The sequence below is a fragment of the Anopheles arabiensis genome (genome assembly GCF_016920715.1).
Source record: "Anopheles arabiensis isolate DONGOLA chromosome Y unlocalized genomic scaffold, AaraD3 chrY_contig0002, whole genome shotgun sequence".
Classification (NCBI taxonomy): Eukaryota; Metazoa; Arthropoda; class Insecta; order Diptera; family Culicidae; genus Anopheles; species Anopheles arabiensis.
This window is the reverse complement of record NW_024412076.1, coordinates 68,159-95,517: the sequence shown is the minus strand read 5'-3', so window position 1 is coordinate 95,517 and position 27,359 is coordinate 68,159. Positions and strand designations below refer to the sequence as shown.

General features: G+C 41.8%; 9 protein-coding genes and 4 pseudogenes across 9 annotated transcripts; 8 read left to right on the top strand and 5 right to left on the bottom strand.

Annotated features, from left to right (window-relative positions):
- The first annotated feature begins 673 nt into the window (after positions 1 to 673).
- Positions 674 to 1,112, top strand: LOC120906974 (annotated as a pseudogene).
- LOC120906979 (histone H4) lies at positions 877 to 3,103 on the top strand. The gene is made up of 2 exons (XM_040319028.1): positions 877 to 885; positions 2,791 to 3,103. Exon 2 carries the CDS (start codon positions 2,791 to 2,793, stop codon positions 3,100 to 3,102), a length of 312 nt encoding a protein of 103 aa, XP_040174962.1. The 5' UTR covers positions 877 to 885; the 3' UTR covers position 3,103.
- Positions 2,035 to 10,373, bottom strand: LOC120906956. The gene is made up of 4 exons (XM_040319007.1): positions 9,965 to 10,373; positions 7,902 to 8,252; positions 2,883 to 3,081; positions 2,035 to 2,582 (listed from the first exon to the last, which is right to left on the bottom strand). The coding sequence occupies exons 1-4, from the start codon at positions 10,367 to 10,369 to the stop codon at positions 2,125 to 2,127; spliced, it is 1,413 nt and encodes a 470-aa protein (XP_040174941.1). The 5' UTR covers positions 10,370 to 10,373; the 3' UTR covers positions 2,035 to 2,124.
- On the bottom strand, positions 7,875 to 8,313 carry LOC120906970 (histone H2A). The gene has a single exon (XM_040319019.1). It carries the CDS (start codon positions 8,268 to 8,270, stop codon positions 7,896 to 7,898), a length of 375 nt encoding a protein of 124 aa, XP_040174953.1. The 5' UTR covers positions 8,271 to 8,313; the 3' UTR covers positions 7,875 to 7,895.
- Positions 8,507 to 8,945, top strand: LOC120906975 (annotated as a pseudogene).
- Positions 10,374 to 10,940: 567 nt separating the features above from the next.
- LOC120906955 lies at positions 10,941 to 11,881 on the top strand. Its single transcript, XM_040319006.1, has one exon. The coding sequence runs from the start codon at positions 10,997 to 10,999 to the stop codon at positions 11,879 to 11,881; it is 885 nt and encodes a 294-aa protein (XP_040174940.1). The 5' UTR covers positions 10,941 to 10,996.
- Positions 11,882 to 14,138: 2,257 nt separating this feature from the next.
- Positions 14,139 to 16,067, top strand: LOC120906954. The gene has a single exon (XM_040319005.1). It carries the CDS (start codon positions 14,610 to 14,612, stop codon positions 16,065 to 16,067), a length of 1,458 nt encoding a protein of 485 aa, XP_040174939.1. The 5' UTR covers positions 14,139 to 14,609.
- Positions 16,068 to 16,313: 246 nt separating this feature from the next.
- LOC120906952 (histone H2B-like) lies at positions 16,314 to 16,759 on the top strand. The gene has a single exon (XM_040319004.1). The coding sequence runs from the start codon at positions 16,314 to 16,316 to the stop codon at positions 16,737 to 16,739; it is 426 nt and encodes a 141-aa protein (XP_040174938.1). The 3' UTR covers positions 16,740 to 16,759.
- Positions 16,760 to 17,683: 924 nt separating this feature from the next.
- On the bottom strand, positions 17,684 to 18,183 carry LOC120906960 (annotated as a pseudogene).
- A 231-nt stretch (positions 18,184 to 18,414) lies between these two features.
- Positions 18,415 to 26,585, top strand: LOC120906951 (annotated as a pseudogene).
- LOC120906962 (histone H2A) lies at positions 23,523 to 23,961 on the bottom strand. The gene has a single exon (XM_040319013.1). It carries the CDS (start codon positions 23,916 to 23,918, stop codon positions 23,544 to 23,546), a length of 375 nt encoding a protein of 124 aa, XP_040174947.1. The 5' UTR covers positions 23,919 to 23,961; the 3' UTR covers positions 23,523 to 23,543.
- LOC120906961 (histone H2B) lies at positions 24,147 to 24,594 on the top strand. The gene has a single exon (XM_040319012.1). The coding sequence runs from the start codon at positions 24,200 to 24,202 to the stop codon at positions 24,572 to 24,574; it is 375 nt and encodes a 124-aa protein (XP_040174946.1). The 5' UTR covers positions 24,147 to 24,199; the 3' UTR covers positions 24,575 to 24,594.
- LOC120906959 (histone H3) lies at positions 25,517 to 26,021 on the bottom strand. Its single transcript, XM_040319011.1, has one exon. It carries the CDS (start codon positions 26,015 to 26,017, stop codon positions 25,607 to 25,609), a length of 411 nt encoding a protein of 136 aa, XP_040174945.1. The 5' UTR covers positions 26,018 to 26,021; the 3' UTR covers positions 25,517 to 25,606.
- Positions 26,586 to 27,359: the final 774 nt, after the last annotated feature.

Genomic DNA, 27,359 nt, shown 5'->3' with positions numbered 1-27,359 from the left:
GATCACTGCCAACGGCGTCCTTGATGGTTTTACCTACGATGAACGGGTTTACGGGCAAGACAGAATCATTTGCCATTTGAAGCACCAAATACTTTAGTTCACCATTCTCATTGTCTTTGTCCATCCACGGGGGCATAGGTCTCACTCTACGAGTGGTCGCGGGAGGGAAAATTCCCCCCTAAGGGGGGAGGGTCTGACATGTTGTCGGCCCAATGTAAAAATGTATCTTTTAAAACAACTGTTTATTTCAATTTCAAATCACTGTTAAAATCACAAAATCACCACACCAACAAACACTTCACTGTGATACAGATATTATCCCTAACCACGTAAAACCAGTCCTGAAAAGGACTGCATTGAACGGCTAAGGTAACAGTTAACACTTCACAGCAAGGTCGCACACGAAACAAAGAGGAAAATACCGGGTAACAAATCACAGACTACAGAGCAGGAGGTATAAGAAATACGTCCGCACACTTCAGCTGTCACAAGTCGATTGTTGTCTTTTTATACTAGAACAATTTTGACCCGACCGATGCTTATATAGCAGCTCATTCGTGCTGCCCGATACTCGTTTGGAATTTTTCGAGCTGCACGATACGTATTCTCTCTCACAGCCCGTTATAAGCGATCGGAGAGCTTGGAATTTTTCTAGAACGCAATCACATGTTGAATCATACACATCGTGTCCCAGTGTTGAGTGAATTTTTCCGTCGAAATGGCACCCAAAACCAGTGGAAAAGCTGCGAAGAAGTCTGGCAAGGCCCAAAAAATATTTCCAAGTCCGACAAGAAAAAGAAGCGCAAGACCCGCAAGGAAAGCTACGCTATTTACATCTACAAAGTGTTGAAGCAAGTCCACCCGGATACTGGCATTTCTTCGAAGGCCATGAGCATCATGAACAGTTTCGTCAACGATATCTTCGAACGCATTGCTGCTGAGGCATCCCGCTTGGCGCACTACAACAAGCGTTCGACGATCACGTCCCGCGAAATCCAAACCGCTGTTCGTCTGCTGCTGCCTGGTGAGCTTGCCAAGCACGCCGTCTCCGAAGGAACGAAGGCTGTCACAAAGTACACCAGCTCGAAGTAAGCCACTGAAATGATTGGCTTCATTCTCTCAAATCGGTCCTTTTCAGGACCACAAATCGCATTCAAACAAAGAATTATCCTTCGTTTCATCTGCACCAGCGAATTAGCGCTGTAATTTCAGGGTGTCCGTCTTCGTCAACGTTATTGTTCAGTTTGTTGCGTTTGCCTGTACAAAATGGCATTAGTGCAGGTAAACGCAGCCATATCCTAGGTTTGTTTGCGAACTATGTCATCCACAATGATGCTGTGATTCACATTAAAGTTCTGCGTTGTTCATTGTAAATACTAATGTTAAATGGAACCTTAGCACATTAAAAAAAAAACAAAACATTTAAAAAAGTCCGCACTGTTTGGAAGCGTTTTGCGTGGTGAAATTGCAAATGGAGTTTCGTGTATCATGAATTTTGAATAGAAGTTGTTTCGCTCGTTGTACGACAATCATTTTTTAATTTAAATTTTCCTCGCGCATACGAGGTTAATTTATCGACAAAGCAACCAATAGCAGCTTATGTGTCGTGAGTCAAATGTTGTTATAGATTTGTTTGATTTTAAACTTGCTAATAAGTATTGAAGGGTCGTCTTCTTGAGCATTTTAATTTACGTTTGTATAAGCATCAGTTAAGCTGTTTGAGTTGAATATTTGTTGTAAAATATATATTCATCCTGTTCATTCGTAGTTTGTTGTAAGCAGCGATGTTGGTATAGTAGTCATAGGTAATATAGATGGTAATAAAGTATTGATCAATATAGTCAAAATCCTCAGATGCCCTATTAAAAAGCGAAACTTTGACAAGAAAAAGTTAAAATACCTCTCATAACGATGATTATTTAAAACAAATTTTACCCCTTTTCACACTTTCCTCGTTATAACAAAACGACCTACATGAAGGCTTGCATTCGTATGTACAATTTCATAATAGCAATCGAAAGAAAATTCTTGATGTGTTCAACAGTATTGGTGGTCCTGAAAAGGACCGTTTTGAGAAGGAAATGCCCCGTTTAGACAGGGACCGCTTCCGGATGCATGGACGATTTAGGCACGCTCTCCGCGGATGCGACGGGCCAGCTGGATGTCCTTGGGCATGATGGTGACGCGCTTGGCGTGGATGGCGCACAGATTCGTGTCTTCGAACAGACCAACCAGATACGCCTCGCTGGCTTCCTGCAGCGCCATGACGGCTGAGCTCTGGAAGCGGAGATCAGTCTTGAAGTCCTGGGCGATCTCACGCACCAAGCGCTGGAAGGGCAGCTTGCGGATGAGCAGCTCGGTCGACTTCTGGTAGCGACGGATTTCTCGGAGGGCCACCGTTCCCGGACGGTAACGATGCGGCTTCTTCACTCCTCCGGTGGCCGGGGCACTTTTACGAGCAGCCTTGGTGGCCAGCTGCTTGCGAGGAGCCTTACCTCCAGTCGATTTACGAGCGGTTTGCTTGGTACGAGCCATTTCACTTCGGTAGCGTAGGTTTCGTTGGGCACGAAGCGAACTTGTTTCTTTAACAAAAGTTGAACGTAAAATGATGAAACTGCTCGAACAACAGCTCTATTTATGCGCTTGTCAACCCTCATTTTCTCTCATCTTAAGAGCAAGGGGAAATGCGTGGATGAAAAAGTACAAATAGGGACGTTGAGCTCGAAAACGCTCATTCGTGATCGTCAATTTGAAGTGTGAACATCGTGAACGTACAATCCTGTGCTCATCATGACTGGAAGAGGAAAGGGAGGAAAAGGTTTGGGTAAAGGAGGAGCCAAGCGTCACCGAAAAGTGCTGCGAGATAACATCCAGGGCATTACCAAGCCCGCCATCCGCCGTTTGGCTCGGCGCGGAGGAGTGAAACGTATCTCCGGCCTCATCTACGAGGAAACCCGTGGCGTCCTGAAAGTGTTTCTGGAGAATGTGATCCGTGATGCGGTCACTTACACTGAACACGCCAAGCGTAAGACCGTCACCGCTATGGATGTGGTGTATGCTCTGAAGCGTCAGGGCCGCACTCTGTACGGTTTCGGAGGTTAAATTCAACGTGCTCTAACAAACCTCCAAATGGAGTCTCAAATCAAACGGTCCTTTTCAGGACCACAATACATTACTCAAGAGCTGTGTCTTTCGCAACATTAAAATGTTTTATTTGAGAGAAAAATGTCTTTGATGGCTTCTGATGGTGGGCGTATAACATTTTACTCGCATAACAAGCACTCACACTGCTGTATATTCAGTGCATTTACATGAGATGTCGTTTTGTTAATGTGATTTTTAACTTATACGTGTGCGTTTGAAGCGTTCTCAAAGGCAACGGTTAAAGCGTTGGTTAAAATGAATCATTTTTCTTTCTTGCTTTTTTTATCTAAATTTTCTAATAAAAATATTTTTTAGGGCAAACCTCTAATCTTCTTGAAGCAACAATCGCCGCGTGGATCATACCGTTTTTTTTTTGCATCAGCTCGAATATGACTTAAACATTTGCATCGTTCCTATATACTTGGGATAACTCATCAAAAAAGGAAAACTGGTGATAAAAAACTACACCGTTTACATCAAGTTTGTGAATTTATTATAACAGCTAACAGCGTCAATGCTGCCTTTGACTCCGTAAATCACTCAACGCTAATTTCAAAACTATCAAGCTATTGGCTCTCCTGTTATTTAAGTGTTTGACATGTTACAATGAATATTTCGTCCGGAGTTCCACAAGGCAGTATTCTCGGCCCTATTCTTTTTAAAATTTTCATAGATCAATGTTATGTACGTTATACCAGATTGCGAAAAATTGTTTTATGCAGATGAAATGAAAACGTTCCTACCGGTATCTGATCAAACCGATTGTTTAACTGTTCTAAATTGTTTAATTGGATTTAACCCATGGTGGAATTCCAATTTGATGCGTCTCAACATATCAAAATGCTCTGTTACATCCTGCCCTAGGAACATTTTAGAAAATATTAGAAGACTGGAAAATATTAGAAAGAAAAAACAAAGAATATAAATGTTAATGCGGCATTGTATAGGATTTTCCCTTTCACTACAAAATTAAAATCTATGGCTCTAGTATTCTCTAGGAAAATACCAACACAATTATTCATTCATATTCTTTGGAAAGGGCTAACAAGTCTCAAGCAAAAGCTACCCGTCAGATACTTTAAGTAAGATTTGCTAGCAAAATGATATGAAGATGTAGAATTAACTCAAACTCCAAAGTCTATGCTGTTAACTGAATGCCATATATTTTCTTGGGATACTGACTTCATTTGGTATACTGACTTAGCGATGCTCCGCGACCGATGTTTCCATTTTAATTTTTACAATTGGTGATTTTTCCCCACCTTCCGTTATCATACAAATGTTTCCCAGTTATTATCCAAGACAAACACCCTTGGACCTCATAGATCGCATAATTAATTATTTGGTAAAAGTAACGCTCAGCCCTCTACGTTACGCTAGCGTTACACGTAACGCTTGTTTAGCGCAAACTCAAGCATCATTTTTTAAAGCCTGGTTTTACCGTCATGTATAAGCAAAACGAATAGATAATCAATCATGTTGTATTTTTGATTATTTTTATGCAATAATGAGAATATGACAAAATTGAAAACAAATAAAAAGAAGTTCAGGAATCATCTTTGAAGAGAAGACTTATGGAAAATATATGAATACAAAAAATTATCACATTATTATTATATTTTTTATTTTTTACATCAATAACCGATGCTTATAACTACTTTGAGAAATATTTTAATACAATTCTACAAATGGATATGGATGTTATCATAAAAAAACTTAGTTATTTATTTGTCAAACTATTGGTATTACAAGAATTTTTAATGTCATAAAAGTATTTTTTAACCTCGTTAAGCGCCCTTGCAAAAAAAGCCCTCGCACCCAAAGCAACTATCATTCCAAATTGCCATAAACGTAAACGTTATGTTTATGTTTATTTGTCTATCGATGGACAATAATGGCCTCTCGAACCATTTTAGCAATGTTTTACAATGAGTTCTTTACAATGGATTACAATAACATAAAACATAAAACATGACATAAAAATGTGCACTATGGAACCAAATTTAACACAGAAACACGATCATTAAACTCAGTTGGCGAAATCCTCGGCTCAAAAGCGTCGCTGACTGCGTTGAAAGCACGGCACATGAGTAGGAATGGGTCAGAGGAGCCAAATTGCGTTCTACGATCGTCGAGGGCCAACATTGCCCGAGTCCGGAGCGGCCTGGCCGGAACGTACAGGTTGATGGCAGCCAGTAGTGACGGAGAGTCAATACGGCCGTCGAGAAGTCCCGTGATGAACGACAACCTGGCTTTTCGTATACGCTCACTTAGGGTGGGTAGCCCGAGTAGTAAACACCTAGTCCGGTAATCGAGCCTTTGGTTCCATGAGCGAAGTGCAAATCGTGAAATTTTGCGCTGGATTGATTCCAATCGAGCTAACGGACGCGCTGCAGTTGGCCACCATACGATATTTGCATATTCCATTAATGACCGGATAAGTGAGCAATAGAGCGCCTTGGTGCAAGGTATATCAATAAGCTCGCGAGTCATATTGATAACTAGTCCTAGCATTCTATTGCTGGTGGCTACTACGTGATCCAGCTGATCCTTAAATGATAGTTTTGTATCGAGCAAAACACCTAGATCCTTAACACATTGTTTTCGCGCCAAGGACTGTCCATCAAGCGCATATTCATACAATGATGGGCAGCGAGAACGACTGAAAGTAATGGCTTCACATTTATGTGTGCATAGGGATAAAGCATTACGGTTGCACCAACACTGGAACTCATGCAAGGAAGTTTGCAGTCGGGCGTGGTCTTCTGGTTCACGAATAACACGAAAAATTTTCGCGTCATCTGCGTACAGTAGATGATTATCAGCCGGAAGGATCAATGTCGCGTCGTTGATGAAAAGAAGGAACAGCAAAGGACCCAGGTTGCTGCCCTGCGGGACTCCAGAAGATGCATGCACTGGACTTGACATGTACGGGCCTAACTTCACAGAATATTGACGATCTGTAAGGTACGATCTAAGCCACATTATCATAGGGTTTGGGAGACCAAGTAAGTCGAGTTTCGCTAGCAAGATGGAGTGCGATACACTGTCGAATGCTGCCTTGATATCCGTGTAAATAGCATCTAGTTGTAAACCGTTATCGATAGATTTATGGCATTTGCTAACACATTCTAGTAGATTAGTCGTTGTAGATCGCCTGGGTACAAAACCATGTTGATTCACACTAATATAGTTGCAGGCCGAGGCCAACAATGGCTCGTAGATTAGCATTTCGAACACCTTTGCACACACGCTGAGTGAGGTTATGCCACGATAGTTTACAGCATCATTCTTAGGAAAAATTCCACATCTCAGGGACTCCTTAAAAATCTTCATCAGCGAGGGAGCAAGCGCAGAAGCACACCACTTTAGGATAACGGCCGGTATACCATCTGGGCCAGGGGTATATGAGGATTTGACACGTTTGATGGCAGAGGTGAACGTATCGACAGTGATGACTGGTAGCATAGGGAGCAGTGCACCAACAGGTGTGTTAGAGAGAGCATCGGCCACATCTTCTGGACCAGTAGTTTGAGAAGCGCATATATTAACGTTAATACTAATACAAACGTTAATAGGCAATCAATTCATTTCATGTGTTTAATTTATCTAAATAAACTTTCACTATTTTGTATTTTCTACTTTGGGAATATTACTCCAATCAAAAGCTGTTCGCGTTTTGAGAACTTTAAACTGTAAGACTATTTTGGCTATATCATCGTACCTTAATGAATAATAATAAATCTGTATTGTAATTGTATTTTAAGTATTAAATCGCATTGATATCGAATTATCCTAAAGCAAATAACCAAAATTTTCTGCGAAATGTAAAATATTTTATATACAACAGGTGTGCACCGGTCGGTAGCGAAGATGACAAAAACTCTATAAAATGCTGCTTGGGAATTTTAAAACGGCAAGTAACGCTACTCCTATGTAACGTAGAGGGCTGAGCCTTACTTTTACCAATTATTTAGATGGCGTTACTACCGGTTGCAGAGACTTTGATCACCACTAGATGGCGTTATTGAATGTGGAGTGACATATGCGTTAGGGGCATTTCAATCCATTGTATTTTATTGGCATTCCTACTTTGCAAATGAAAGTATCGTTTTAAAAAAGAAATACTATAAAATGCTACACATATTTGGGTACATGGTTATGTAGATGACGGGTAAAAGGAATCATTGTTGAGATTGTTTGTTTGTATGAATCTTCCTTATTTTTGGTCCCCCTGTTTTAAAGCCATTTCCAACATTTCCCGATATAAAGAAAATCAAACTTTTGTGAGAACTTAATTTCTCCTTAATGCAACACATTTTTCGTTGACCGATACTTTCAACATTTTCTCGTGGTTAACGATAAATCAGGTAAAAGTGTCCTTTACTGTTTTCAGAAAAGGTCAACACACAAGTATCACTGCTTGCATTTCTATGGTAAAACCAACTCTCTTGACAAAGCTACCTGGAAAAATGCACACATCGCTAACGATATGCTGCATTTTGTAAAATTCGTAGTGATGGGTTACAGAATTAAAAACATCAAATGATGCTTTTTGTGCCAAAGAAAGGCACATTTTTTACCTACATTTTGTACACAGTTTTATGCACGGTTCTTGATATATCGGGATTTTTTTCCTTTCTAGTTCTCCCATATCAGCATAAATCGAATAAAATGTCTTTGGCAAAGTTATTTGTCGCCCTGAAAAGGACGGTTTTGGGTTTGAGATGAAGGAAGCTTTGTCACACAGTTTAAGCCTTCTTTTCGGTCTTCTTGGGCAGCAGCACGGCCTGAATGTTGGGCAGCACACCACCCTGAGCGATGGTTACTCCGGACAGCAGCTTGTTCAACTCCTCGTCGTTGCGGATGGCCAGCTGCAGATGACGCGGGATGATGCGCGTCTTCTTGTTGTCACGGGCAGCGTTTCCGGCCAACTCAAGCACTTCAGCGGCCAAGTATTCCATGACGGCTGCCAGATACACGGGTGCTCCGGCACCGACGCGCTCGGCATAGTTACCCTTGCGCAGGAGACGATGAATACGGCCAACGGGGAACTGAAGACCGGCACGGTTGGAACGGGACTTTGCCTTTCCCTTTACCTTTCCTCCCTTTCCACGGCCAGACATGGTTAGATTTGATTGGGGAACGTTTGTAAGGGATCACGAACAACACGATGTTCCCTTTGAGAAGGGTCTTTTATACTAGAACAATTTTGACCCGACCGATGCTTATATAGCAGCTCATTCGTGCTGCCCGATACTCGTTTGGAATTTTTCGAGCTGCACGATACGTATTCTCTCTCACAGCCCGTTATAAGCGATCGGAGAGCTTGGAATTTTTCTAGAACGCAATCACATGTTGAATCATACACATCGTGTCCCAGTGTTGAGTGAATTTTTCCGTCGAAATGGCACCCAAAACCAGTGGAAAAGCTGCGAAGAAGTCTGGCAAGGCCCAAAAAATATTTCCAAGTCCGACAAGAAAAAGAAGCGCAAGACCCGCAAGGAAAGCTACGCTATTTACATCTACAAAGTGTTGAAGCAAGTCCACCCGGATACTGGCATTTCTTCGAAGGCCATGAGCATCATGAACAGTTTCGTCAACGATATCTTCGAACGCATTGCTGCTGAGGCATCCCGCTTGGCGCACTACAACAAGCGTTCGACGATCACGTCCCGCGAAATCCAAACCGCTGTTCGTCTGCTGCTGCCTGGTGAGCTTGCCAAGCACGCCGTCTCCGAAGGAACGAAGGCTGTCACAAAGTACACCAGCTCGAAGTAAGCCACTGAAATGATTGGCTTCATTCTCTCAAATCGGTCCTTTTCAGGACCACAAATCGCATTCAAACAAAGAATTATCCTTCGTTTCATCTGCACCAGCGAATTAGCGCTGTAATTTCAGGGTGTCCGTCTTCGTCAACGTTATTGTTCAGTTTGTTGCGTTTGCCTGTACAAAATGGCATTAGTGCAGGTAAACGCAGCCATATCCTAGGTTTGTTTGCGAACTATGTCATCCACAATGATGCTGTGATTCACATTAAAGTTCTGCGTTGTTCATTGTAAATACTAATGTTAAATGGAACCTTAGCACATTAAAAAAAAAACAAAACATTTAAAAAAGTCCGCACTGTTTGGAAGCGTTTTGCGTGGTGAAATTGCAAATGGAGTTTCGTGTATCATGAATTTTGAATAGAAGTTGTTTCGCTCGTTGTACGACAATCATTTTTTTAATTTAAATTTTCCTCGCGCATACGAGGTTAATTTATCGACAAAGCAACCAATAGCAGCTTATGTGTCGTGAGTCAAATGTTGTTATAGATTTGTTTGATTTTAAACTTGCTAATAAGTATTGAAGGGTCGTCTTCTTGAGCATTTTAATTTACGTTTGTATAAGCATCAGTTAAGCTGTTTGAGTTGAACATTTGTTGTAAAATATATATTCATCCTGTTCATTCGTAGTTTGTTGTAAGCAGCGATGTTGGTATAGTAGTCATAGGTAATATAGATGGTAATAAAGTATTGATCAATATAGTCAAAATCCTCAGATGCCCTATTAAAAAGCGAAACTTTGACAAGAAAAAGTTAAAATACCTCTCATAACGATGATTATTTAAAACAAATTTTACCCCTTTTCACACTTTCCTCGTTATAACAAAACGACCTACATGAAGGCTTGCATTCGTATGTACAATTTCATAATAGCAATCGAAAGAAAATTCTTGATGTGTTCAACAGTATTGGTGGTCCTGAAAAGGACCGTTTTGAGAAGGAAATGCCCCGTTTAGACAGGGACCGCTTCCGGATGCATGGACGATTTAGGCACGCTCTCCGCGGATGCGACGGGCCAGCTGGATGTCCTTGGGCATGATGGTGACGCGCTTGGCGTGGATGGCGCACAGATTCGTGTCTTCGAACAGACCAACCAGATACGCCTCGCTGGCTTCCTGCAGCGCCATGACGGCTGAGCTCTGGAAGCGGAGATCAGTCTTGAAGTCCTGGGCGATCTCACGCACCAAGCGCTGGAAGGGCAGCTTGCGGATGAGCAGCTCGGTCGACTTCTGGTAGCGACGGATTTCTCGGAGGGCCACCGTTCCCGGACGGTAACGATGCGGCTTCTTCACTCCTCCGGTGGCCGGGGCACTTTTACGAGCAGCCTTGGTGGCCAGCTGCTTGCGAGGAGCCTTACCTCCAGTCGATTTACGAGCGGTTTGCTTGGTACGAGCCATTTCACTTCGGTAGCGTAGGTTTCGTTGGGCACGAAGCGAACTTGTTTCTTTAACAAAAGTTGAACGTAAAATGATGAAACTGCTCGAACAACAGCTCTATTTATGCGCTTGTCAACCCTCATTTTCTCTCATCTTAAGAGCAAGGGGAAATGCGTGGATGAAAAAAGTACAAATAGGGACGTTGAGCTCGAAAACGCTCATTCGTGATCGTCCATTTAACGTTCAACCATACTTACCTGGCCATTCGTGATCGTCCATTATAAAAAGACATTCGACTTGTGACAGCTGAAGTGTGCGGACGTATTTCTTATACCTCCTGCTCTGTAGTCTGTGATTTGTTACCCGGTATTTTTCCTCTTTGTTTCGTGTGCGACCTTGCTGTGAAGTGTTACTTTTAGCCGTTCAATGCAGTCCTTTTCAGGACTGGTTTTACGTGGTTAGGGGTAATATCTGTATCACAGTGGAATGTTTGTTGGTGTGGTGATTCTGTGATTTAAACAGTGATTTGAAATTGAAATAAATAATTGTTTTAAAGAAATATTTTTACATTGGGCCGACAACATGTCAGACCCTCCCCCCTTAGGGGGGAATTTTCCCCCTCCCGGGACCACTCGTAGAGTGAGACCTATGCCCCCGTGGATGGACAAAGACAATGAGAATGGTGAACTAAAGTATTTGGTGCTTCAAATGGCAAATGATTCTGTCTTGCCCGTAAACCCGTTCATCGTAGGTAAAACCATCAAGGACGCCGTTGGCAGTGATCTTAGTGAGTTTGGCCGTAAAATCGACAGTGGAAAGAAGCTTTTGCTGAAAACTAGGAACCAAAGCCACTTCGAGAAGCTTCAAAAAATTACAAAGTTAATCGATGGAACCCTTGTGAAAGTTGCTCCTCATGTGACCCTCAATAGTGTTCAGTGTGTAATTTTTGCCCCGGATCTAAAAGGATTAAGTGATGAAGATATTCTGGAGAACTTGAGTGACCAAAAAGTAATGAATGTTCGGCGTTTTACGCGTAAAGTGAATGGTGAAATTGTACCAACAAATATTTTTCTGCTTCGAATCAATGCTACCTCCATTCCGGAGTTTATTCGCCTTGGTGCTTTACAAGTAAAAACAAGAGCCTATTACCCGAAACCAATGCAGTGTTTTAAGTGTGGACAGTTTGGACATACACAGATTCACTGTAAACTGTCGCCTACCTGCACTAACTGTGGTACCCCTGCGCATGGAGAGTGCACCGTAGATCCCGTGTGCATAAACTGCAAGGACAACCACAGCACCACGTCTCGTACCTGTCCCCGCTACATTCAAGAAGAACAGGTCATCAAGTACAAGATCGACAACAACTGTTCTTACGGTGAGGCACGTAAAGTTCTGCTTAATGCTACCCATTCCACAAATTCTAGTCCCATTCAAAACCGCATCACATACGCACAACAGACACACACAGTAGATGAAAAAGACACCCAAATTGAAGAACTCAAGAAAAAGAATGAATCTCTAGAAAAATGATAATTTTGCTTACACAAACAGCAACTAATCTAACAACAAAAATCGAAGATCAGGATAAAACTATGAAAAGAATGTGCAAGAATTTTGAAAAGAGTTTAGAAAAAAGAAAATAGAATCTCAAATGGAAATTGAAGAGGATGAAAGTGAAGAAGAATTAGACGATTTTAGCACGGAAGAAAGCACGGAAGAAAGCACTGAAGAAGAAACTGAAGAAGATAATGAAGACGAAAAAGTAGAAAAAGTAAAACATGTAAAACAAAATGACGCAGACGAACAAAATAACACCACTAACAAACGGAAACGTTCCCACCAAAAGAACACCCCTCCTCGGAAGAGGAATCCCAACCCCGAAAAATCATCCCCATCTCTCCCTCATCCCAATCCCCCGACCCTCCCACATCCAATCCTTCTCCCTCTGTTGCCTCTAAAAAACTCTTAGGTCTAACACGAAATCTGTAGATTAGTTTATAATTTCAATATTAACAATATCCTTCTGATTATAAGCATAAACTTTTATCCATTTTTCCTTTACTACATAATTCAATTCATCATATCAATCGAATAACTATTCATCCATATTTGCATTATCCTGGAATATCAGAAGCATGAACCAAAATATAGAAGAACTAAAACTACTAATCAATAGACACGATCCAACAATAATCACCCTTCAAGAAGTAATGACAGTTCCCTCTCTCCTCAGCTCTCCTCTTAATAGATACAATTGGTACACTAACATACACCCAACCATACCTCATCATAGTGTAGCTGTAGGCATTTTAAAACACATTCCATCAAATAGAATAGCTATATCCACTAATCTTCCCGCAGTAGTTGTAGAAATTTCTTCTCCCGTACAATGCTCCATAGTATGTTTATATCTTTCTCATTCAATCAACCCTTTTACAATAATTTCCGATCTCACTAGTACCTTTCAGCAAATAAATAATAATTTAATTGTTTTAGGGGATTTTAACGCCCAACATACCACCTGGGGATGCTCGACCTCATGTAACAGAGGGAACAGCATTGCTTGTGTTTTTGAAACAATTGGTCTGGAAGTAATTTCAAACCAATCCGCTACACGTATTTCTCCCATAAACGGCAAAGGCTCCATACTTGACTACTGCGCTGTGTCATCTTCTATGGCACAGCAGTTCACAGTTACAGTTTCTAATGACACTCATGGCAGTGATCATTTTCCACTTTTAATCCACAGTAGTTTAAATCCCCAGCGGCCTCTTCTCCGCCCCAGGTGGAAATATGAGGAGGCCAATTGGGCAGCATATCAAAGAGAAATAATATTCAATCTTCCACTTGATGAAAATCCCCTCTCTCGCTTTACTGCATGCATTGAATACGCTGCTTCTCGGAGTATTCCCCGTACAACTGGAAAACCTGGAAAAGATGTGAGCCATGGTGGAACGCAACAGTTGCTGCAGCTATTAAAGCTCGCAGAGCTACTTTGCGTAAATTCCGCCGAGCTAGCAAAAATCCAGATAATTTTTTCACACCAATTTTTGCTGAGGAATTTCGTACAGCCAATCGACTTGCCAAGGAAGCAGTTCGTCTTGCCAAAAGAATTACTGGGATAATTTCATTAATGAAATTAATCCTCAGTTATCTAGCAAGGAAGTGTGGAGGCGAGTCGGTTGTTTGAATGGTAAAAATCAACAAAGCTCCATAATAGTTCTCAAAACCCAGGACACTATCATTGCCCCTGCTGAAGTACCTGAAGCCTTTGCCATCCACTTTTCTGATGTTTCTGCCACACACAATTATCCGAGTAATTTTCAAACCCATAAACTTAACACTGAATCTGTTCCAATTTCTTTCCCTGATGCCACTGAACATAGATACAATAGTCTTTTCACATTAACTGAACTCCATTGGGCATTAAGGAAATGTAAAGGTAGATCTGCTGGTCCCGATAACATAGGATATCCCTTACTGCAAAACCTCCCTGTAGAATCTAAATCCACCCTTCTTAACATTTACAATAGTATTTGGTCTTCTGGTAATATTCCTAATGATTGGAAAAGTAGTTTAACTATCCCCATACCCAAACCTAACAAACCTAACCACAACGTTGATAGCTACCGTCCAATCTCCCTCCTTAGCTGCATGGGTAAAGTTTTAGAACGCATGGTTAATCGCCGCCTCTCGCAAGAATTAGAAGACAGAAACCTGCTTAGCTCTGACCAACACGCTTTTCGGAGCGGGTTGGGCACGGAAAACATATTTTGCCAAATTAGATGATACTATTCAAAAATCAATAGACCAGGATCATCACATAGACTTTGCCATCATAGATATTTCCAAAGCTTTTGATCGCACTTGGCGCCATTCCATTCTTTCTCAACTAGCTTTTTGGGGCTTTGGTGGCCGGCTCACTAATTTCATAGACAATTTTTTTACAGACAGATCATTTAGAGTCCTAATCGGTAATAGTGTTTCTAATCCATATCCTCTAGAAAACGGTGTCCCTCAGGGCGCCATCCTTTCTCCTACACTTTTCCTTATCAGTATAGAATCTCTGTTTTGCTCCATTCCATATGAAATCAAACCTTTTGTCTATGCTGATGATATCATTCTGGTCTCTTCATCGAGATCTGTTAGCACGTCTCGTCAGCTTCTCCAAAAAGGAGTTGACAAGATAAGGCAATGGTCTCGGTGGACAGGTCATGAAATATCCCATTCCAAATCTCAAATCCTTCATATCTGCAAAATGGGCTTTCATCGCAAACTACCAATCAAACTTCACAACCACATCATACCAAATGTAAACTCAGCGAAAATATTAGGTGTTACATTTGACACAAAACTTACTTTCATTCCCCACTCCAACCGGATAAGAAAAGAAGCAAAAACCAGACTGAACCTCTTTAGGATGTTAGGAGCTGGACAACATCGTGCATCACGTCTAACACTTCTGCAGATCCTCAATAGCTGGCTGCTTCCCAAAATTCTCTACGGTATTGAGATTGTCTCTCGGCAACGAGAAAACTTTGAGAAGCGTATTGCTCCCATATACCATACAGCCATCCGCCTTTCAACTGGAGCCTTCTGCACCAGTCCAATCCTCTCTCTACTTTGTGAGAGCGGACTTCTTCCTTTTGATTACATTATCACCAACAGATTAACAGCAGCAGCAGGACGCATCCTAGAGAAGGACATCAAAGCCGAATCATTTATCAACAGAGTCAATGCACAATTTCATGCCCTTACCAACAACCAGCTTCCCCATATCAGCAAGCTTACCGGACGCGGAGGACGCCCTTGGTATCGTCAACCGCCTACAATTGACTGGTCTTTAAAAGATAAACTACGTGCAGGAAATTGCAGCCATATCGCCGGCCATCATTTTACCAGTCTCATCCAAAGCAAATACCAGAATCACCATCATATCTTTACCGACGGCTCTGTCCTCAACGAATCCGCCGGTTTCGGTATTTTCTCCTCCAACAACAGTTGTGCCATCAAACTACCAGACCATACCTCTATATTCTCAGCTGAAGCAATAGCCATGATAGTCGCCGCGCAAGAAGGTATTTGCCTTAATAAACCAAATATTATTTTCACCGACAGTGCCAGTGTTTTAGCCGCCCTAGAATATGGTAACATCCGAGATCCGCACATCCAACTATTAGATCAACTAGATAACTCCCCGGTTATAACATTCTGCTGGATACCTGGTCACTCGAGTATCAGCGGAAACGAGAAAGCTGACCAACTTGCAAACCAGGGTCGGCTCCGTCCTCCAGAAAACAACACAACCATAGCCCGCAGAGACTTCAACAAATGGAGCAAAACAATAGTTGACGAAAAATGGAACCTCACCTGGCACCGGAAACAAAATTCTATTCTTCGAACCATCAAACCATCAACAACAGCCTGGAAAGACACACACTCCAGCCAGAACCAACGAGTGCTATCACGCCTCAGGATTGGACACACCCGGCTTACACATTCCTATCTCCTAGAAAAGTCCAGTCCACCGTTATGCAGCTTTTGTGGCGTAAACATTACTGTTCGTCATATTCTCACCGATTGCCATGGATATACCACCGAACGCGCCTTATGCCATCTTGATACCAGCATAGACATCATCCTATCACCCGACCCCAAATGTCAGCGAAAACTCCTCAAATTCCTCCGTATGACAAACCTTTATGAAGAAATTTAGTTTATCAGAATAATATGTGTCGTAAATTAATATTGATCTTAATTTGATAATTAAATAAATTGATCTTCCTTTTAGTTTTAAGCTTAGTTTTAAGGTAACCGAGCAAACTCGGATTAAGGTTTACACAGGGAGGCAATGCCCTGGGTAAGAAGATTGTTAGGTTTAAGTAGTTTCCGAAGAGGCGAATGAAGCCGAAAGGCTCAAAGTCTCTATAAAAATCAATAAAAAAAAAAAGAACGCAATCACATGTTGAATCATACACATCGTGTCCCAGTGTTGAGTGAATTTTTCCGTCGAAATGGCACCCAAACCAGTGGAAAAGCTGCGAAGAAGTCTGGCAAGGCCCAGAAAAATATTTCCAAGTCCGACAAGAAAAAGAAGCGCAAGACCCGCAAGGAAAGCTACGCTATTTACATCTACAAAGTGTTGAAGCAAGTCCACCCGGATACTGGCATTTCTTCGAAGGCCATGAGCATCATGAACAGTTTCGTCAACGATATCTTCGAACGCATTGCTGCTGAGGCATCCCGCTTGGCGCACTACAACAAGCGTTCGACGATCACGTCCCGCGAAATCCAAACCGCTGTTCGTCTGCTGCTGCCTGGTGAGCTTGCCAAGCACGCCGTCTCCGAAGGAACGAAGGCTGTCACAAAGTACACCAGCTCGAAGTAAGCCACTGAAATGATTGGCTTCATTCTCTCAAATCGGTCCTTTTCAGGACCACAAATCGCATTCAAACAAAGAATTATCCTTCGTTTCATCTGCACCAGCGAATTAGCGCTGTAATTTCAGGGTGTCCGTCTTCGTCAACGTTATTGTTCAGTTTGTTGCGTTTGCCTGTACAAAATGGCATTAGTGCAGGTAAACGCAGCCATATCCTAGGTTTGTTTGCGAACTATGTCATCCACAATGATGCTGTGATTCACATTAAAGTTCTGCGTTGTTCATTGTAAATACTAATGTTAAATGGAACCTTAGCACATTAAAAAAAAAAACAAAACATTTAAAAAAAGTCCGCACTGTTTGGAAGCGTTTTGCGTGGTGAAATTGCAAATGGAGTTTCGTGTATCATGAATTTTGAATAGAAGTTGTTTCGCTCGTTGTACGACAATCATTTTTTAATTTAAATTTTCCACGCGCATACGAGGTTAATTTATCGACAAAGCAACCAATAGCAGCTTATGTGTCGTGAGTCAAATGTTGTTATAGATTTGTTTGATTTTAAACTTGCTAATAAGTATTGAAGGGTCGTCTTCTTGAGCATTTTAATTTACGTTTGTATAAGCATCAGTTAAGCTGTTTGAGTTGAACATTTGTTGTAAAATATATATTCATCCTGTTCATTCGTAGTTTGTTGTAAGCAGCGATGTTGGTATAGTAGTCATAGGTAATATAGATGGTAATAAAGTATTGATCAATATAGTCAAAATCCTCAGATGCCCTATTAAAAAGCGAAACTTTGACAAGAAAAAGTTAAAATACCTCTCATAACGATGATTATTTAAAACAAATTTTCCCCCTTTTCACACTTTCCTCGTTATAACAAAACGACCTACATGAAGGCTTGCATTCGTATGTACAATTTCATAATAGCAATCGAAAGAAAATTCTTGATGTGTTCAACAGTATTGGTGGTCCTGAAAAGGACCGTTTTGAGAAGGAAATGCCCCGTTTAGACAGGGACCGCTTCCGGATGCATGGACGATTTAGGCACGCTCTCCGCGGATGCGACGGGCCAGCTGGATGTCCTTGGGCATGATGGTGACGCGCTTGGCGTGGATGGCGCACAGATTCGTGTCTTCGAACAGACCAACCAGATACGCCTCGCTGGCTTCCTGCAGCGCCATGACGGCTGAGCTCTGGAAGCGGAGATCAGTCTTGAAGTCCTGGGCGATCTCACGCACCAAGCGCTGGAAGGGCAGCTTGCGGATGAGCAGCTCGGTCGACTTCTGGTAGCGACGGATTTCTCGGAGGGCCACCGTTCCCGGACGGTAACGATGCGGCTTCTTCACTCCTCCGGTGGCCGGGGCACTTTACGAGCAGCCTTGGTGGCCAGCTGCTTGCGAGGAGCCTTACCTCCAGTCGATTTACGAGCGGTTTGCTTGGTACGAGCCATTTCACTTCGGTAGCGTAGGTTTCGTTGGGCACGAAGCGAACTTGTTTCTTTAACAAAAGTTGAACGTAAAATGATGAAACTGCTCGAACAACAGCTCTATTTATGCGCTTGTCAACCCTCATTTTCTCTCATCTTAAGAGCAAGGGGAAATGCGTGGATGAAAAAGTACAAATAGGGACGTTGAGCTCGAAAACGCTCATTCGTGATCGTCAATTTGAAGTGTGAACATCGTGAACGTACAATCCTGTGCTCATCATGACTGGAAGAGGAAAGGGAGGAAAAGGTTTGGGTAAAGGAGGAGCCAAGCGTCACCGAAAAGTGCTGCGAGATAACATCCAGGGCATTACCAAGCCCGCCATCCGCCGTTTGGCTCGGCGCGGAGGAGTGAAACGTATCTCCGGCCTCATCTACGAGGAAACCCGTGGCGTCCTGAAAGTGTTTCTGGAGAATGTGATCCGTGATGCGGTCACTTACACTGAACACGCCAAGCGTAAGACCGTCACCGCTATGGATGTGGTGTATGCTCTGAAGCGTCAGGGCCGCACTCTGTACGGTTTCGGAGGTTAAATTCAACGTGCTCTAACAAACCTCCAAATGGAGTCTCAAATCAAACGGTCCTTTTCAGGACCACAATACATTACTCAAGAGCTGTGTCTTTCGCAACATTAAAATGTTTTATTTGAGAGAAAAATGTCTTTGATGGCTTCTGATGGTGGGCGTATAACATTTTACTCGCATAACAAGCACTCACACTGCTATATATTCAGTGCATTTACATGAGATGTCGTTTTGTTAATGTGATTTTTAACTTATACGTGTGCGTTTGAAGCGTTCTCAAAGGCAACGGTTAAAGCGTTGGTTAAAATGAATCATTTTTCTTTCTTGCTTTTTTATCTAAATTTTCTAATAAAAATATTTTTTAGGGCAAACCTCTAATCTTCTTGAAGCAACAATCGCCGCGTGGATCATACCGTTTTTTTTGCATCAGCTCGAATATGACTTAAACATTTGCATCGTTCCTATATACTTGGGATAACTCATCAAAAAAGGAAAACTGGTGATAAAAAACTACACCGTTTACATCAAGTTTGTGAATTTATTATAACAGCTAACAGCGTCAATGCTGCCTTTGACTCCGTAAATCACTCAACGCTAGTTTCAAAACTATCAAGCTATTGGCTCTCCTGTTATTTAAGTGTTTGACATGTTACAATGAATATTTCGTCCGGAGTTCCACAAGGCAGTATTCTCGGCCCTATTCTTTTTAAAATTTTCATAGATCAATGTTATGTACGTTATACCAGATTGCGAAAAATTGTTTTATGCAGATGAAATGAAAACGTTCCTACCGGTATCTGATCAAACCGATTGTTTAACTGTTCTAAATTGTTTAATTGGATTTAACCCATGGTGGAATTCCAATTTGATGCGTCTCAACATATCAAAATGCTCTGTTACATCCTGCCCTAGGAACATTTTAGAAAATATTAGAAGACTGGAAAATATTAGAAAGAAAAAACAAAGAATATAAATGTTAATGCGGCATTGTATAGGATTTTCCCTTTCACTACAAAATTAAAATCTATGGCTCTAGTATTCTCTAGGAAAATACCAACACAATTATTCATTCATATTCTTTGGAAAGGGCTAACAAGTCTCAAGCAAGAGCTACCCGTCAGATACTTTAAGTAAGATTTGCTAGCAAAATGATATGAAGATGTAGAATTAACTCAAACTCCAAAGTCTATGCTGTTAACTGAATGCCATATATTTTCTTGGGATACTGACTTCATTTGGTATACTGACTTAGCGATGCTCCGCGACCGATGTTTCCATTTTAATTTTTACAATTGGTGATTTTTCCCCACCTTCCGTTATCATACAAATGTTTCCCAGTTATTATCCAAGACAAACACCCTTGGACCTCATAGATCGCATAATTAATTATTTGGTAAAAGTAACGCTCAGCCCTCTACGTTACGCTAGCGTTACACGTAACGCTTGTTTAGCGCAAACTCAAGCATCATTTTTTTTAAAGCCTGGTTTTACCGTCATGTATAAGCAAAACGAATAGATAATCAATCATGTTGTATTTTTGATTATTTTTATGCAATAATGAGAATATGACAAAATTGAAAACAAATAAAAAGAAGTTCAGGAATCATCTTTGAAGAGAAGACTTATGGAAAATATATGAATACAAAAAATTATCACATTATTATTATATTTTTTATTTTTTACATCAATAACCGATGCTTATAACTACTTTGAGAAATATTTTAATACAATTCTACAAATGGATATGGATGTTATCATAAAAAAAACTTAGTTATTTATTTGTCAAACTATTGGTATTACAAGAATTTTTAATGTTATAAAAGTATTTTTTAACCTCGTTAAGCGCCCTTGCAAAAAGCCCTCGCACCCAAAGCAACTATCATTCCAAATTGCCATAAACGTAAACGTTATGTTTATGTTTATTTGTCTATCGATGGACAATAATGGCCTCTCGAACCATTTTAGCAATGTTTTACAATGAGTTCTTTACAATGGATTACAATAACATAAAACATAAAACATGACATAAAAATGTGCACTATGGAACCAAATTTAACACAGAAACACGATCATTAAACTCAGTTGGCGAAATCCTCGGCTCAAAAGCGTCGCTGACTGCGTTGAAAGCACGGCACATGAGTAGGAATGGGTCAGAGGAGCCAAATTGCGTTCTACGATCGTCGAGGGCCAACATTGCCCGAGTCCGGAGCGGCCTGGCCGGAACGTACAGGTTGATGGCAGCCAGTAGTGACGGAGAGTCAATACGGCCGTCGAGAAGTCCCGTGATGAACGACAACCTGGCTTTTCGTATACGCTCACTTAGGGTGGGTAGCCCGAGTAGTAAACACCTAGTCCGGTAATCGAGCCTTTGGTTCCATGAGCGAAGTGCAAATCGTGAAATTTTGCGCTGGATTGATTCCAATCGAGCTAACGGACGCGCTGCAGTTGGCCACCATACGATATTTGCATATTCCATTAATGACCGGATAAGTGAGCAATAGAGCGCCTTGGTGCAAGGTATATCAATAAGCTCGCGAGTCATATTGATAACTAGTCCTAGCATTCTATTGCTGGTGGCTACTACGTGATCCAGCTGATCCTTAAATGATAGTTTTGTATCGAGCAAAACACCTAGATCCTTAACACATTGTTTTCGCGCCAAGGACTGTCCATCAAGCGCATATTCATACAATGATGGGCAGCGAGAACGACTGAAAGTAATGGCTTCACATTTATGTGTGCATAGGGATAAAGCATTACGGTTGCACCAACACTGGAACTCATGCAAGGAAGTTTGCAGTCGGGCGTGGTCTTCTGGTTCACGAATAACACGAAAAATTTTCGCGTCATCTGCGTACAGTAGATGACGCGAAAGCTCGGAAGGATCAATGTCGCGTCGTTGATGAAAAGAAGGAACAGCAAAGGACCCAGGTTGCTGCCCTGCGGGACTCCAGAAGATGCATGCACTGGACTTGACATGTACGGGCCTAACTTCACAGAATATTGACGATCTGTAAGGTACGATCTAAGCCACATTATCATAGGGTTTGGGAGACCAAGTAAGTCGAGTTTCGCTAGCAAGATGGAGTGCGATACACTGTCGAATGCTGCCTTGATATCCGTGTAAATAGCATCTAGTTGTAAACCGTTATCGATAGATTTATGGCATTTGCTAACACATTCTAGTAGATTAGTCGTTGTAGATCGCCTGGGTACAAAACCATGTTGATTCACACTAATATAGTTGCAGGCCGAGGCCAACAATGGCTCGTAGATTAGCATTTCGAACACCTTTGCACACACGCTGAGTGAGGTTATGCCACGATAGTTTACAGCATCATTCTTAGGAAAGATTCCACATCTCAGGGACTCCTTAAAAATCTTCATCAGCGAGGGAGCAAGCGCAGAAGCACACCACTTTAGGATAACGGCCGGTATACCATCTGGGCCAGGGGTATATGAGGATTTGACACGTTTGATGGCAGAGGTGAACGTATCGACAGTGATGACTGGTAGCATAGGGAGCAGTGCACCAACAGGTGTGTTAGAGAGAGCATCGGCCACATCTTCTGGACCAGTAGTTTGAGAAGCGCTTATATTAACGTTAATACTAATACAAACGTTAATAGGCAATCAATTCATTTCATGTGTTTAATTTATCTAAATAAACTTTCACTATTTTGTATTTTCTACTTTGGGAATATTACTCCAATCAAAAGCTGTTCGCGTTTTGAGAACTTTAAACTGTAAGACTATTTTGGCTATATCATCGTACCTTAATGAATAATAATAAATCTGTATTGTAATTGTATTTTAAGTATTGAATCGCATTGATATCGAATTATCCTAAAGCAAATAACCAAAACTTTCTGCGAAATGTAAAATATTTTATATACAACAGGTGTGCACCGGTCGGTAGCGAAGATGACAAAAACTCTATAAAATGCTGCTTGGGAATTTTAAAACGGCAAGTAACGCTACTCCTATGTAACGTAAAGGGCTGAGCCTTACTTTTACCAATTATTTAGATGGCGTTACTACCGGTTGCAGAGACTTTGATCACCACTAGATGGCGTTATTGAATGTGGAGTGACATATGCGTTAGGGGCATTTCAATCCATTGTATTTTATTGGCATTCCTACTTTGCAAATGAAAGTATCGTTTTAAAAAAGAAATACTATAAAATGCTACACATATTTGGGTACATGGTTATGTAGATGACGGGTAAAAGGAATCATTGTTGAGATTGTTTGTTTGTATGAATCTTCCTTATTTTTGGTCCCCCTGTTTTAAAGCCATTTCCAACATTTCCCGATATAAAGAAAATCAAACTTTTGTGAGAACTTAATTTCTCCTTAATGCAACACATTTTTCGTTGACCGATACTTTCAACATTTTCTCGTGGTTAACGATAAATCAGGTAAAAGTGTCCTTTACTGTTTTCAGAAAAAGGTCAACACACAAGTATCACTGCTTGCATTTCTATGGTAAAACCAACTCTCTTGACAAAGCTACCTGGAAAAATGCACACATCGCTAACGATATGCTGCATTTTGTAAAATTCGTAGTGATGGGTTACAGAATTAAAAACATCAAATGATGCTTTTTGTGCCAAAGAAAGGCACATTTTTACCTACATTTTGTACACAGTTTTATGCACGGTTCTTGATATATCGGGATTTTTTTCCTTTCTAGTTCTCCCATATCAGCATAAATCGAATAAAATGTCTTTGGCAAAGTTATTTGTCGCCCTGAAAAGGACGGTTTTGGGTTTGAGATGAAGGAAGCTTTGTCACACAGTTTAAGCCTTCTTTTCGGTCTTCTTGGGCAGCAGCACGGCCTGAATGTTGGGCAGCACACCACCCTGAGCGATGGTTACTCCGGACAGCAGCTTGTTCAACTCCTCGTCGTTGCGGATGGCCAGCTGCAGATGACGCGGGATGATGCGCGTCTTCTTGTTGTCACGGGCAGCGTTTCCGGCCAACTCAAGCACTTCAGCGGCCAAGTATTCCATGACGGCTGCCAGATACACGGGTGCTCCGGCACCGACGCGCTCGGCATAGTTACCCTTGCGCAGGAGACGATGAATACGGCCAACGGGGAACTGAAGACCGGCACGGTTGGAACGGGACTTTGCCTTTCCCTTTACCTTTCCTCCCTTTCCACGGCCAGACATGGTTAGATTTGATTGGGGAACGTTTGTAAGGGATCACGAACAACACGATGTTCCCTTTGAGAAGGGTCTTTTATACTAGAACAATTTTGACCCGACCGATGCTTATATAGCAGCTCATTCGTGCTGCCCGATACTCGTTTGGAATTTTTCGAGCTGCACGATACGTATTCTCTCTCACAGCCCGTTATAAGCGATCGGAGAGCTTGGAATTTTTCTAGAACGCAATCACATGTTGAATCATACACATCGTGTCCCAGTGTTGAGTGAATTTTTCCGTCGAAATGGCACCCAAAACCAGTGGAAAAGCTGCGAAGAAGTCTGGCAAGGCCCAGAAAAATATTTCCAAGTCCGACAAGAAAAAGAAGCGCAAGACCCGCAAGGAAAGCTACGCTATTTACATCTACAAAGTGTTGAAGCAAGTCCACCCGGATACTGGCATTTCTTCGAAGGCCATGAGCATCATGAACAGTTTCGTCAACGATATCTTCGAACGCATTGCTGCTGAGGCATCCCGCTTGGCGCACTACAACAAGCGTTCGACGATCACGTCCCGCGAAATCCAAACCGCTGTTCGTCTGCTGCTGCCTGGTGAGCTTGCCAAGCACGCCGTCTCCGAAGGAACGAAGGCTGTCACAAAGTACACCAGCTCGAAGTAAGCCACTGAAATGATTGGCTTCATTCTCTCAAATCGGTCCTTTTCAGGACCACAAATCGCATTCAAACAAAGAATTATCCTTCGTTTCATCTGCACCAGCGAATTAGCGCTGTAATTTCAGGGTGTCCGTCTTCGTCAACGTTATTGTTCAGTTTGTTGCGTTTGCCTGTACAAAATGGCATTAGTGCAGGTAAACGCAGCCATATCCTAGGTTTGTTTGCGAACTATGTCATCCACAATGATGCTGTGATTCACATTAAAGTTCTGCGTTGTTCATTGTAAATACTAATGTTAAATGGAACCTTAGCACATTAAAAAAAAAACAAAACATTTAAAAAAGTCCGCACTGTTTGGAAGCGTTTTGCGTGGTGAAATTGCAAATGGAGTTTCGTGTATCATGAATTTTGAATAGAAGTTGTTTCGCTCGTTGTACGACAATCATTTTTTAATTTAAATTTTCCTCGCGCATACGAGGTTAATTTATCGACAAAGCAACCAATAGCAGCTTATGTGTCGTGAGTCAAATGTTGTTATAGATTTGTTTGATTTTAAACTTGCTAATAAGTATTGAAGGGTCGTCTTCTTGAGCATTTTAATTTACGTTTGTATAAGCATCAGTTAAGCTGTTTGAGTTGAACATTTGTTGTAAAATATATATTCATCCTGTTCATTCGTAGTTTGTTGTAAGCAGCGATGTTGGTATAGTAGTCATAGGTAATATAGATGGTAATAAAGTATTGATCAATATAGTCAAAATCCTCAGATGCCCTATTAAAAAGCGAAACTTTGACAAGAAAAAGTTAAAATACCTCTCATAACGATGATTATTTAAAACAAATTTTCCCCCTTTTCACACTTTCCTCGTTATAACAAAACGACCTACATGAAGGCTTGCATTCGTATGTACAATTTCATAATAGCAATCGAAAGAAAATTCTTGATGTGTTCAACAGTATTGGTGGTCCTGAAAAGGACCGTTTTGAGAAGGAAATGCCCCGTTTAGACAGGGACCGCTTCCGGATGCATGGACGATTTAGGCACGCTCTCCGCGGATGCGACGGGCCAGCTGGATGTCCTTGGGCATGATGGTGACGCGCTTGGCGTGGATGGCGCACAGATTCGTGTCTTCGAACAGACCAACCAGATACGCCTCGCTGGCTTCCTGCAGCGCCATGACGGCTGAGCTCTGGAAGCGGAGATCAGTCTTGAAGTCCTGGGCGATCTCACGCACCAAGCGCTGGAAGGGCAGCTTGCGGATGAGCAGCTCGGTCGACTTCTGGTAGCGACGGATTTCTCGGAGGGCCACCGTTCCCGGACGGTAACGATGCGGCTTCTTCACTCCTCCGGTGGCCGGGGCACTTTTACGAGCAGCCTTGGTGGCCAGCTGCTTGCGAGGAGCCTTACCTCCAGTCGATTTACGAGCGGTTTGCTTGGTACGAGCCATTTCACTTCGGTAGCGTAGGTTTCGTTGGGCACGAAGCGAACTTGTTTCTTTAACAAAAGTTGAACGTAAAATGATGAAACTGCTCGAACAACAGCTCTATTTATGCGCTTGTCAACCCTCATTTTCTCTCATCTTAAGAGCAAGGGGAAATGCGTGGATGAAAAAGTACAAATAGGGACGTTGAGCTCGAAAACGCTCATTCGTGATCGTCAATTTGAAGTGTGAACATCGTGAACGTACAATCCTGTGCTCATCATGACTGGAAGAGGAAAGGGAGGAAAAGGTTTGGGTAAAGGAGGAGCCAAGCGTCACCGAAAAGTGCTGCGAGATAACATCCAGGGCATTACCAAGCCCGCCATTCGCCGTTTGGCTCGGCGCGGAGGAGTGAAACGTATCTCCGGCCTCATCTACGAGGAAACCCGTGGCGTCCTGAAAGTGTTTCTGGAGAATGTGATCCGTGATGCGGTCACTTACACTGAACACGCCAAGCGTAAGACCGTCACCGCTATGGATGTGGTGTATGCTCTGAAGCGTCAGGGCCGCACTCTGTACGGTTTCGGAGGTTAAATTCAACGTGCTCTAACAAACCTCCAAATGGAGTCTCAAATCAAACGGTCCTTTTCAGGACCACAATACATTACTCAAGAGCTGTGTCTTTCGCAACATTAAAATGTTTTATTTGAGAGAAAAAATGTCTTTGATGGCTTCTGATGGTGGGCGTATAACATTTTACTCGCATAACAAGCACTCACACTGTTGTATATTCAGTGCATTTACATGAGATGTCGTTTTGTTAATGTGATTTTTAACTTATACGTGTGCGTTTGAAGCGTTCTCAAAGGCAACGGTTAAAGCGTTGGTTAAAATGAATCATTTTTCTTTCTTGCTTTTTTATCTAAATTTTCTAATAAAAATATTTTTTAGGGCAAACCTCTAATCTTCTTGAAGCAACAATCGCCGCGTGGATCATACCGTTTTTTTTGCATCAGCTCGAATATGACTTAAACATTTGCATCGTTCCTATATACTTGGGATAACTCATCAAAAAAGGAAAACTGGTGATAAAAAACTACACCGTTTACATCAAGTTTGTGAATTTATTATAACAGCTAACAGCGTCAATGCTGCCTTTGACTCCGTAAATCACTCAACGCTAATTTCAAAACTATCAAGCTATTGGCTCTCCTGTTATTTAAGTGTTTGACATGTTACAATGAATATTTCGTCCGGAGTTCCACAAGGCAGTATTCTCGGCCCTATTCTTTTAAAATTTTCATAGATCAATGTTATGTACGTTATACCAGATTGCGAAAAATTGTTTTATGCAGATGAAATGAAAACG